The following is a 12,920-nucleotide window of genomic DNA, read 5'->3' as shown; positions in this document are numbered from 1 at the left end:
GTCAATATTTACCATAGTTGGGTAAGGCCTACAGCCACCCAAACCTTCTCCAACCCAAACTTAAAGGTAGACTTGAGCAAATGTTCATGACATGATGGGTCATTTCTGACTGTCAGTAAACAGCCAGTAATGGTCATCTAAAGTGACAGAATCATGGGAATTGTGGCTCAAACCATCACTGAAAGAAAATTTTTAGACCTTCTACACTTTCCCTTCTATTGGTTGAACTGGATGGACTGGAGTTAGCACCTGAGGAAATGTGTAAATGGTTCTACGACTTAGCTCTACTTCCTCATGTACTGTAGACCAGGGACGGACTGACCATTCAGAAACTCAGGCACTGCCTGAGGGCCCAGGGTCAGTAGGGGGCCCCATGAGATGCCTCTGGTACCTTTCATAGGCTTTTTTGGGTGTGGTTTGAGTGTGGGCGAGGACACAGAGGCCCCATGATCCCCTATTGCCCGGGCCTTATGAGTTGTTAGTCCGCCCCTGCTGTAGACCCAAAAATAAAGTGATGTTCTCCATTTTGTAACCTATGTGCTGTGGACTAGAACTTGAGCCAATGTTAGGTTGTATTGTTACTCTCATTACTATATTTTTTCTACAAGCGATGGGCTGTGCCGCTTGGAGTATGTCATAAGTACTTTAAAAAAACTTCAATAGAAAAGAATTAGAAGAACCGTCTATTTGTGGTCCAAACTTGTGCCCATGGAGAGGGGAGTGCTTAGCAGACATCCCAATGCAGGCCTCTCATGAAGTATATAATTCCAGCTGGCCTGCTGATCAACTATCCTTCCAAGAAAGTCTAGGTAGTCAATGTTTACCATGGTTGGGTTAGACCTACAGACACGCAAACCTTCTCCAATCCAGTTGTGAAAGGTAAGCTTGAGCAAATGTTCTATGGCACCACAATGGTCGTCTCTGACTTTCAGAACACCTTGTGTAACTATGTTTTTTTCAACAGCTTCTCTGCGAGGGTCATCAAAAGTGACAGGAAAACAGAAACCCTTCTAAAACCATTATTCCAGCTGGCCTGCTGATCAACTTTCCTCCCAAGAAAGTCCAGGTAGTCAATGTTTACCATGGTTGGGTAAGACCTACAGACACTCAAACCTTCTCCAATCCAGTTGTAAGGTAGGCTTGGTCAAATGTTCTATGGCACCACAATGGTTCTCTGTTGGAAAACATTCTCTAACTGCTTCTCAGTAAGGGTCATCAAAAAACTTCAATAGAAAAGAATTATTTGAAGCGTCTATCTGTGGTTCAAACTTGTGCCTGTGGAGAGGGGAGTGCTTAGCAGACATCCCAATGCAGGCCTCTCATGGAGTATATCATTCCAGCTGGCCTGTGAATAAACTATCGTTCCAAGAAAGTCCAGGTAGTCAATGTTTACAATGGTTGGGTAAGACCTACAGACACTCAAACCTTCTCCAATCCAGTTGTGTAAGGTAGGCTTGAGCAAAGTTCTATGGCACCACAATGGTTATCTCTGTCGGAACACATTCTCTAATTGCTTCTCAGCAAGGGTCATAAAAAAACTTCAAAAGAAAAGAATTAGAAGAACCGTCTATCTGTGGTCCAAACTTGTGCCTGTGGAGAGGGGAGTGCTTAGCAGACATCCCAATGCAGGTTTCTCATGGAGTATATAATTCCAGCTGGCCTGCTGATCAACTATCCTGCCAAGAAAGTCCAGGTAGTCAATGTTTACCATGGTTGGGTAAGACCTACAGACACTCAAACCTTCTCCAATCCAGTTGTAAGGTAGGCTTGAGCAAATTTCCTATGGCACCACAATGGTCATCTCTGTCGGAACACATTCTCTAACTGCTTCTCAGCAAGGGTCATCAAAAGTGATAGGATAATGTAGAACCATCTAAAGCCAGTACTGATGTACCGATGCAGAAGAGCCCCAGGCCTCGGAATAGAGGGTCTCCTCTGTTTCCCATTACGATCGCTAAGACACGACTGTACAATCTAACATCATTTGTTACAGCAATGCAAGACTGGAGGATCATGGGAGATTCCCACAGCCCAGTTCCCATGCTCCGGCTAGTCAGTGCATTCCATGGAACAGTTGTGGTTACACTAAATACAACAGGCTGATAAAAACAGTTTAATGTGTCCTTCTAAACACCGCGGTATATGTCAGAGCTATTACAAAATAATTATGTAATGAGATGTAATTATTATTTATGTCAGGGCTGTGGTGGGGAGTAAGCACATCTGAAACGATGAAATAATGTTTTCTCTAACGCCGGGGGAAGATGTCAGAACGATCTAAATGAATAACGATAAGTATGTCTGACTGCCGCAAGTACGGCAAATTGCCTCATGTAAATGTTTCTGTCTGTATGTATAAAAGGGCTCGGGGAAACATCCCGGCTCTGTGCCGAAAAATATTATTGTATAATAGAAATGCAACAAGAACAACACGTAGCATATATATATATATATATATATATATATATATATATATATACACACACACACCAAAAAAAAAAAATATATATATATATATATACAAAAAAAAAAAAAAAAATATATATATATATATATATATATATATATATATAATATACTGTAGTTCTGTGTTAGTACAATAAAAAATTTAAATGAAAAAATAATACAATTAAAAAATATAAGAAAAAATAACAAGAATATATATATACACAGTACAGGGGCGGACTGACAACTCATGGGGCCCCCAGGCAATAGGGGATCATGGGGCCCCTGTGTCCTTGCCCACACTCAAAAAAGCCTATAAAAAAGGTACCAGAGGCATTTCATGGGGCCCCCTACTGACCCCGGGCCCTCGGCGCTGCCCGAGTGCTCGAATAGTCAGTCCGCTCCTGATACAGTATGAGTAGTATACAGGAGAGGACTGACCATTTGGAAACTCGGGCAAGCCCAAGGGCCCCGGGTCAGTAGGGGGCCCCATGAGATGCCCCTGGTACCTTTTTCATAGGCTTTTTTGAGTTTGGGCAAGGATACAGGGGCCCCATGATCCCCTATTGCCCGGGGGCCCCATGAGTTGTCAGTCCGCCCCTGGTAGTATACATATAAATATATTTATATGTATGTACAGTATATATAATATACTGCAGCTCTGTATTAAAACAATAATAAATTACAAATGAAAAAATAATACAATTTAAAAATATAACAAAATAATAACAATGTAACAAAAATAACATTATTTAAAATATTTCTGGGGGCGCATGCGTGGCCGGCACCCGGATGGATGTGCATTGCTGACAGCTCCGTCCACCCGCCAGCATTAAGCGGCTCACACCGGCTCTGGGGACAACAAGCGGCTCCCAACTCTTACCGACAGGCACCCGCACCTCGGTGACCATGCCCCGCAGGAGGAAAACCCCGGGGCAGCCGGGGAAACTCACTGATTTCTTCCCGGCCGTCGGGCCGGGAATCCAAGATGGCGCCCGCAACAGTCACAACAGCAGCATGCAGGGAGGCAGAGGCAGCCATGAGGAGGACTACAGGGACCAGCACACGGATCCCAGGCTGAGACAGTCACTGTACCCAGGGGACCCTGGTGAGTTATCACCCCCACTGTCCCCTACATCCAGCAGCCCAGCCAAATCTCGGCCACGACTAGATCATGACCTTGACCCCTCATATCAGGCCTTAAATACTCCGCCTCCACCACCTCATGCGTCTTTTCCTGACATAGATGCGTTCCCTGCATCAGATCAACCGCTGACAGAAATATGCATGAAAAACATGCTCTCATCGCTACGGCAGACCCTGCACACAGATTTTTCCACATCACTCAACCAAATTACTTGCGCTATAAACCAGCAAGAACGCAGAATACAACACGTTGAAACAAATATGGGAGATATAATAAAGGCACATAATGATCTGATTGACGCTCATACGGATCACACTTCTGACATCGAACAAATCAATCTAAAATTAGCCGACTTAGAGGACAGATCACACCGTAACAACATTAAATTTAGAGGGATACCTGAATCAGTAACCAATGAGACGCTGCTCCCTTATTTACAACAATACATCAAAACCCTCATCCCATCGATTCCTGACTTAGAGCTTGCGATCGATCGGGCCCACAGACTACCCAAACCTGCATTTCTACCAGCGGCCATTCCAAGAGACGTATTGGCGCGTATACATTTTTACCATATCAAAGAGAGAATCGTGAAGGTGGCTAGGAACCCGCCACCACTTCCACCAACGCATGCTAATCTTAGATTATATGCGGATCTCTCCAAAGCCACACTTCTCAACAGGAAAAAAATGATTTCCATTACCAAGGCCCTAAGAAATCATAACATAGCCTACCAATGGGGTTTCCCTACAAAGCTAACAGTTCGGCACCAAGGTAGACTTTTCACAATCAGATCCCTTGAAGCAGGCCTAGATCTACTCAAAGCATGGAATATCATACCCGTAGACGCACAGGGAACTGCTCTTCCTCCTGTTCAACACATGGAGGCGTCATAACTAACTAACAAGGGTAAACAAGATACACGAGGCAAAATTTTACGGGAACTTGTCCCCAGAGACTTTCATTCAATACCGATCTACTGGCGATCGGCCTAGAATTGTTGAAACTCGATTTTCAAGTTTACACTTGACCTGACCCCTTTAGGCGGTCAAGAATTGTTCGCACCCCCCAGTTTTGAAGTAGCTATGGAAGCTATTCGATTTCCTTGCATTTTTTGCAAGTTCTTTTTTAGTGTTTTAAGTTTCCCTTCTCCCCCTCAAAGGTGGCACCATCACTTATCTACCCTCAATCTAACAGCTATTTACTCTGACTTTACATGGAAAACTACATACAGCTTACCAATCGCACCCAACCTACACTGCAGTGTTATAAATTTTAACTCTCGCAAATGGACACTCATGGGACTACACCTCTATCAAATAAAAAATCATTTAACTACACACCTCAGGAATGGACTATTAAATGATTAACATCACATCCCTCAATGTACGAGGCCTTAACTCCCCCTTCAAGAGATCGATGCTCTCCAAAGAAATAAGGAAATCCCAAGCCGACATCATCTTCATACAAGAGACCCACTTAGTCACGGGAAAAATACCAAAATTACAGCTTCACCACTTCTCCCACACATTTATGGCAACTGAAACCAAAAAGAAGAATGGAGTTCTCACCGCTATTAAAGACTCTATTTCACTTAGAACTATTTCGAGCATAGCAGACCCGCATGGCCGATATCATATCTTAGTGTGTCAAATAAATGATATGACATACACTCTAGTGAATGTTTATGGCCCAAACAGCAAACAACTGTCCTTTTTCCGCAAGCTTTACAAAACCATATCGCGCCATAAACAAGGCAGACTTATCATTGGTGGCGATTTCAATGTACTGGGTAATCCGCTCTTAGATTCATCTTCTACTAAAAAACCTACCAAACTTGACTTTAACCATTTCCTACACGATCACGATCTATATGATATCTGGAGATGTCAACATGGCACCGAGAGAGATTACACCTACTACTCCCCTCCTCACCTCTCATATTCGAGAATCGACAATTTCATCGCTGACAAGTGGACAATACAACACGTGAGATCATCCAAAATCGGAACCATAACTTGGTCAGACCACGCTCCGATCAGTATATCCTTGGAAGACGACACACGCTCTGCAATCCCACCTATTTGGAGATTGGATTCTTCACTTCTGAAAAGCCCAGAAAACCAGAAGCATATCCTAGACGCCCACAAACTCTTTTTCGAAACGAACTCTACCCCGGATATCTCAATCACTACACTTTGGCTGACATACAAAGCCTACATGAGAGGTATCCTCATACAATTGAAATCCCGCATAAATAGACAGAGATCCCAACAAATTGCCCAACTACTGACCTCAATCCGTTTACATGAAACAATAAACAAACAGACCCCGAACCCTTCCACATCCGCGACCCTAAATTTAGAAAGAAACAAACTACCGTATTTGCCAGCGTATAAGACGACTTTTTACCCCTTGAAAATCTTCTCAAAAGTCGGGGGTCGTCTTATATGCCGGTATACGGCATACTGACACTTTTTAGGGGGGCGGCGCGTTGCCGCCGCCGCCCCCCTCCTTCCCCCAATGGAAGGGACACTAAGTACAGGGGTGGGCAGCGGCTGTTTCTTACCTGGTTCCGGTCCCACGACGATCCGGTCCAGGAAGCGCGGCTGCGCCTTCAGTTCGGCCACTGGCCTCACCAGTGATTGGCCGCCAGAACTGTAGTTCAGGAAAGGCACACAGGCGGCCAATCACCGGCGAGGGGGTGGAGCCGAGCGGCCCCGCGAAAATCGAGTGCAGGACCAGCAGGTAAGTGGTCAGTGTAGAGGTGCTGCTGCAACCACATATGCTGGCTGCAGCAGCACCATACGAGAACAGGGTCAGCAAGTGTCAGTGGGAGGAATAGTGCCCCATCATTGGTGTCACTGATACCAATGATGGAGCACTATTCCTCCCACTGATACCAATGATGGGGCACTATTCCTCCCACTGATACCAATGATGGGGCACTATTCCTCCCACTGACACCAACGATGGGGCACTATTCCTCCCACTGACACCAACGATGGGGCACTATTCCTCCCACTGACACCAACGATGGGGCACTATTCCTCTCCCCCACTGACACCAACGATGGGGCACTATTCCTCCCCCCCACTGACATCAACGATGGGGCACTATTCCCCCCCCCCCACTGACACCAATGATGGGGCACTATTCCACCCCCCACTGACACCAATGATGGGACACCATTCCTCCCACTGACACCAATGTTGGGACACCATTCCTCCCACTGACACCAATGATGGGGCACTATTCCCCCCACTGATACCAATGATGGGGCACTATTCCCCCCACTGATACTAATGATGGGGCACTATTCCTGCCACTGATACCAATGATGGGGCACTATTCCTCCCACTGACACCAATGATGGGGCACTATTCCTCCCACTGATACCAATGATGGGGCACTATTCCTGCCACTGATACCAATGATGGGGCACTATTCCTGCCACTGATACCAATGATGGGGCACTATTCCTCCCACTGATACCAATGATGGGGCATTATTCCTGCCACTGATACCAATGATGGGGCACTATTCCTGCCACTGGTGTGCATTGGAAGAGGGGTAGTCTTATACGACGAGTATAGCTCAAACACTAAGTTTTAGCAGGAAAAGTAGGGGGGTCGTCTTATACGCCGGCAAATACGGTACGTACTATTTTACTCCAAAATTATGATACTAATCTTCAAAAAACTAAAACCAAATTCTATGCTCTAGGAAATAAGGCAAACTCACTCCTTGCTAAAATTGTCAAACAAAAGAGAATCAAAGCTAAAATCTCCACAATCCAACACCCTAACACTCACACCACATTAACTAATCCGCAAGATATAGCCAATGCTTTTGCAATATATTACCAAAACCTATACAATATAAAAGATGACTCAAATACAATCCAGCCAACGACTCTCTCCATTGGCGACTTCCTACAGAACATAAATCTCCCATGCATCACCCCTTCCCAACTTGAATCGCTTTCGGTACCGATATCACCACCAGAAATTAAGAAAGCCATAAACACTCTCCCCTTAAACAAATCACCAGGGAATGACGGCTATACTAATGAATTTTACAAGTCACTAGAACCCAATCTTACCTCTCACCTATCTGCACTCTATAACCATGCCGCAACTAATGGGGAATTCCCCTCTGACATGCTACAGTCCATAATAACTACTATCCCTAAACCGGGCAAAGACCCCCAGTTAATAAAAAATTACAGACCAATCTCTTTACTCAATACGGACATAAAAATTTACGCCAAAATAATTGCCCTACGATTACTTCCATATTTACCCACATTAATCCATCCAGATCAAGTAGGAGCTACAGCGTCATTATCCTTTTGCCGCCGGCACCATGGAGGTCCCGGCGGCCATCTTTTAATCCACCTCATGGTCAGTGTTTGTTTTATTCATTTATCCCCACCCATGTATACTGCTTAGAATAAAATCTTTTAAACGGTATTACGCTATTGGTCTCCTTTCTTTGTGGCCCTTGGTGAGTCACATATCACCTGTAGAGCCATCTTTGAGAGAGACTGTGGATTATCAGCAACATCCAGCGGGTGGAGGAATATCTGGTTTGACCTGACCTAAAGAGCTATCAGTGGATCTTTCAGAGATAATTTATCTCTAAACGCGCAGTTACGCTGTGCATCTGGTGAGTGCACAGCCTTATCCTTTTCACGTTCACCGCATGGAATCAGCACTTTGAAGGAGAGAAATTACCACAAAGACTGTGTTTGCACTGCATGTTACTCTGCTTACTGTTCAGGATCACAGTAGTCACCTATGATCACTATATTGACACCTTGGATAATTTGCATTATTTCTCATTACTTGTGATATAGCGCCGCATCTTTTATATTATATGGATTTATACCTGGTAGACAGGCTCCTGACGCTACAAGACGAATTATCTCCCTAATACACCATCTTGAGACCAAAAAACAACCCTCCATCCTCCTTTCACTAGATGCGGAAAAAGCATTTGATCGAATCCACTGGCAATTTATGAACCTTACTTTACAAAAATTCGGAATAACAGACTGGATGCTTTCAGCAATTCTCTCTCTCTACTCCAAACCCACTACCAGAGTACTGACCAACGGTACACTCTCACAGCCTTTCTGCATATCAAACGGCACCAGACAAGGATGCCCTCTGTCCCCCATAATTTTTGCCTTACTTATTGAACCATTAGCAACCAATCTTAGAAGCGACCCAGCCTTCACGGGAATTAAACTTCACCAATGTGAACACAAACTTAGTCTCTTTGCAGATGATATTATCCTTATGATTACGAACCCTTATAATTCACTTCGCTCAATACGTACACATATACGCAGATACGCAGATGTTTCATACTACAAACTTAACGAACCTAAATCATCTATACTAAACCTACACACACCTATTGAAACCCAAGCCTTAATATCCACACATTTTCCCTTTACATGGGAAACACATAGCATACCCTATCTAGGGATCAAACTCACTGCAACTACTAACCAACTCTACACAACTTATTTCAAACCTTTACTGGAAACCATTCCTCAAGAACTAAAATGCTTACGCACATCCACACTATCGACTCTAGGCAGAGTAGCAACGGTGAAAATGTGCATATTACCTAAAATACTATATATATTTCAGACGCTTCCTATACCACTCACACACACCTTTTTTCGCTAAACTTCAATCTCTAATAAACAAATTTCTATGGAACTCTAGCAGACCCAGATGCTCTGCGAATCTATTACTACGCCCTCCCTCCAGAGGTGGAGCGGGTCTTCCTCACTTGAAATCATACTACCAAGCCGCTTTACTAGACCAGCTTTTCTTCTGGTGGCACCCTACCGAAGAGAAGATATGGACCAAAATGGAAACCTCCTTGGGCCTACCACACGCAATAACAGACATACTATTCATACCCAGAGCAGTTCAACCTAAAACCCTGCAAACACACCCCTGCATACAGGCTTCTCTAAATGCTTGGTTTGATTTCTCAACCTGCGCTCAAGGCAACACAAGCAGTGTGAAAAGCCCCACTCCCCTGACGTCCTTACACTTCATCACTCCTCACCTAAATATATCAACATGGAGAAGCCATGGTATACTTTACATAAAAGACATTTACACGAATCATAAATTAGACTCCTCTGTTATCCAGCGGAAATTTCATCTTCCTGATAGGGAACAATATACCTATATGCGCATAACCCACTCCATTAACACAGCAAAAATACCAATCGAAATAGAGACTCCTGCAACTACACAGAATTTCTATCAAAGGAAACAGTATCCTAAGAAAGGAATTTCGACCTTCTATTCACTCATTACCGAGACACAATTTACTACACATACTTCTTCCTTAATCAATTGGGAGCAGAATCTTTGCCAAACAATAACCCCATACATTTGGGAAAAAACATTTGCCATCACCTTTAAAGCTTCCAAATGTAGTTCCCATTGGGAAACATATTTAAAAATACTACATCATTGGTATCTAACCCCAACTAAATTAGCCCTCTTTTACCCTCAACACCTGCTGGAGACATTGCGGAGAAAAAGGAACACTTCTCCACATCCTTTGGGCATGTAAATCGCTCAAGTCGTACTGGAACAAAGTATTCCAGATAATTTCCTTACTCTCTGGAACTTTAGTAACTCCAAATCCCGCCTTGGCGCTTCTCCACATTGGAATAGACACATTCCCGATAAACGTACGTACCATTATTATCCACATCTTAGCAGCTGCAAAAACTAACATCACCAGACTATGGAGATCCATCACCGTCCCATCAGTGTCCCGCCTCATATCTGACCTTAACCTCCAATGTGCAATGGAGAGAAGAATAGCAATTTATAATTCCTCCTTCCACAAATTTACAAGTCATTGGTCGCGATGGTTAAACAATCCCAGATGCGTAATAACATGATTACTATCTGTAATGGATATAATACTCCATACCAGTACTTCATTGGTGCTCTTCCTCTTCCCCCCCTCCCCCCTCTCCATGTTTTTTCTTACGCTCCATCCCCCCCTTAATTTCATGCTCCCCCAAATATTTACACCTCACTAGTTTTCTTGAACGGTTCACAACAGACCGAGCATACCGTAACATTTTACCAAGGAAAAAACATGTGATGGTAAGAGCAATGTTCACCTGGGTGCATGTGGGTGGATCCTGACCAGGGGCGGACTGACCACTCAGAAACTCGGGCACTGCCCGAGGGCCCAGGATCAATAGGGGGACCCATGAGATGCCCCTGGTACCTTTCATAGGCTTTTTAGGGTGTGTTTGATTGTGGGCGAGGACATAGGGGCCCCATGATCCCCTATTGCCCAGGGGCCCCATGAGTTGTTAGTCCACCCCTGATCCTGACTTTAAAGTTAGGATTTCTCCAGAGACCGGACCGGCTCAGTGACATCAGTCAACAGCGGACTAAGCCTGCTGTCGCCTGAAAATGGGTCACGGGAGTGCAGAACGAAGTGTGCTCCTATGCTCCATAGGAGAAGTACAGCCAGAAGAGGTTTGGCCTTCAGAGATCCATCTTGTAATAAATGTAGACAATGCTGAGGACACCAGAGCTTTGTTAAGCAACACATCTGCTCCTGGAACAACCTAAACATAAATGAAGTATAACAGATTGCGGCACTGACCCTCGTCCTGGGTGGAGCTTGGGGTGGAATTGTTGCTCAGATCGGTAGGCAGATCTTCGCTGGGCATGCGGTCCAAGGTAGGCATGGAGTCCAGCAATCCCGTTCCGGCCATCTCTGAGAGGGGAGTCACCGTTTGGCTTGAGGAACCATCCAGCTGAGAATCTGACAAGGCGTCCGACTGTCCGGTCAAATCCTCTGCTGGCTGAAAGTAAGCACCGTCACTGGGTGAAATAACTGCCACCGGCCACATACAGACATGGTACTGTCACTAATGATTAAAGGCAATGTGTAGAAGTTGAATGCATATTTTATTTATTTAATATGGTCAAGAATAAAAATAATATATATTTCTTATAAAAAAAGTTTTTTTTTTGCATGCATACTTTGCATTTTCATTTTGAGCCAGCAGGTGGAGCTTCAGCTCCTTTCACAAAGTTTCCTGGCTTTGCTTTGAACCAGCAGGTGGAGCTTCAGCTCCTTTCACAAAGTTTCCTGGCTTTGCTTTGAACCAGCAGGTGGAGCTTCAGCTCCTTTTACAAGGTTTCCAAGCTTTCCTTTGCCCGTTGTAAAAAAACACTTGTTGACGGAGTGCAATAGCTCAAGATAAAATGTATGCACAGAGGAAAAACTCAGCGATGAGACCCCATCCTTATCTGACAGTTCATAGAAAGCTGCCTAAATATATATAGAGATATATAAATATATCTGCTGGCTAAATGGAGGAATGCAAAATTATATATATATATATATAAAAAATATATTATATTTATATATATATATATATATATATATATATATATATATATATATATATATTTTTATATATATATAATATATATATTATATTTTTATATATAATATATATATATATATTTATATATATTATATTTATATATATATTATATTTTTATATATATAATTTATAATATATATAAAAATATTATATATATATATATTTTTTTTTTTTTATATATATTTATATATTTTATATATATATATATATATATATATATTTTTTTTTTTTTTTTATATATATTATATATATATATTATATTTTTATATATATATATGTGTATATATATATATATATATATATATATATATATATATATATATATATTATAATTATATATTATATATATTATACATTATTTATATATTTTTTTTTTTGCATTCTTCCTTTTAGCCAGCAAATGGGGTTTTGGGCTTCTTTCACATTGTTTCTGGACTTTTCTTTGCACTTTGTGTTGTAAAAAGCCAGAATTTGGTAGAATTCAATTTAAAAAATACAGGGAAAAGAATGAGAGAAGATACTCCTCCCTTATTTGACAGCTCTGTCTAAGGTTTCAATTAGAGAAAGCCTGCCCAAAAGGAGATCTCATCTGTCTGCTCCTTTTTTGTCCAATCACAGATGAGATTGGCTGCTCAATCAGGCTATATTGGTCAACTTGTAGTCTGCATGCAGGTCACTGGAGCTGTGGACCTGCCTGTACAGTCTGGCAGAAGACCCTGGATCGCTAGACTGGCTGAACAAAGTAAATGTCAGGAGTTTGGCTTTAAAGCTGGTTATAAGGTGACCTGTTGGTCAGTTTCTCCAGCCTGGCTTCAAAAAAACAGAATTCCTTCACAGTATCTGCAAGCACAGCAAAGG

At 42.7% G+C, this 12,920-nt stretch overlaps 1 protein-coding gene across 2 annotated transcripts in view; it reads right to left on the bottom strand.

The window, feature by feature from the left end:
• Positions 1-12,920, bottom strand: part of GRAMD1A (GRAM domain containing 1A) — a 133,802-nt gene that overhangs the window by 38,623 nt on the left and 82,259 nt on the right. For both annotated transcript variants that reach the window (XM_089653890.1, XM_089653891.1), the window contains exon 10: positions 11,270-11,471. In XM_089653890.1, the coding sequence (XP_089510016.1) occupies positions 11,270-11,471 (202 nt within the window). The remainder of the gene's footprint in view (positions 1-11,269; positions 11,472-12,920) is intronic.

The sequence above is a fragment of the Staurois parvus genome, unplaced genomic scaffold (assembly GCF_062004578.1).
Source record: "Staurois parvus isolate SC_StPar_1 unplaced genomic scaffold, SC_StPar_1.0 ptg000726l, whole genome shotgun sequence".
In the NCBI taxonomy this organism is placed as follows: domain Eukaryota; kingdom Metazoa; phylum Chordata; class Amphibia; order Anura; family Ranidae; genus Staurois; species Staurois parvus.
This window is presented reverse-complemented; position numbering and strand designations above follow the sequence as displayed.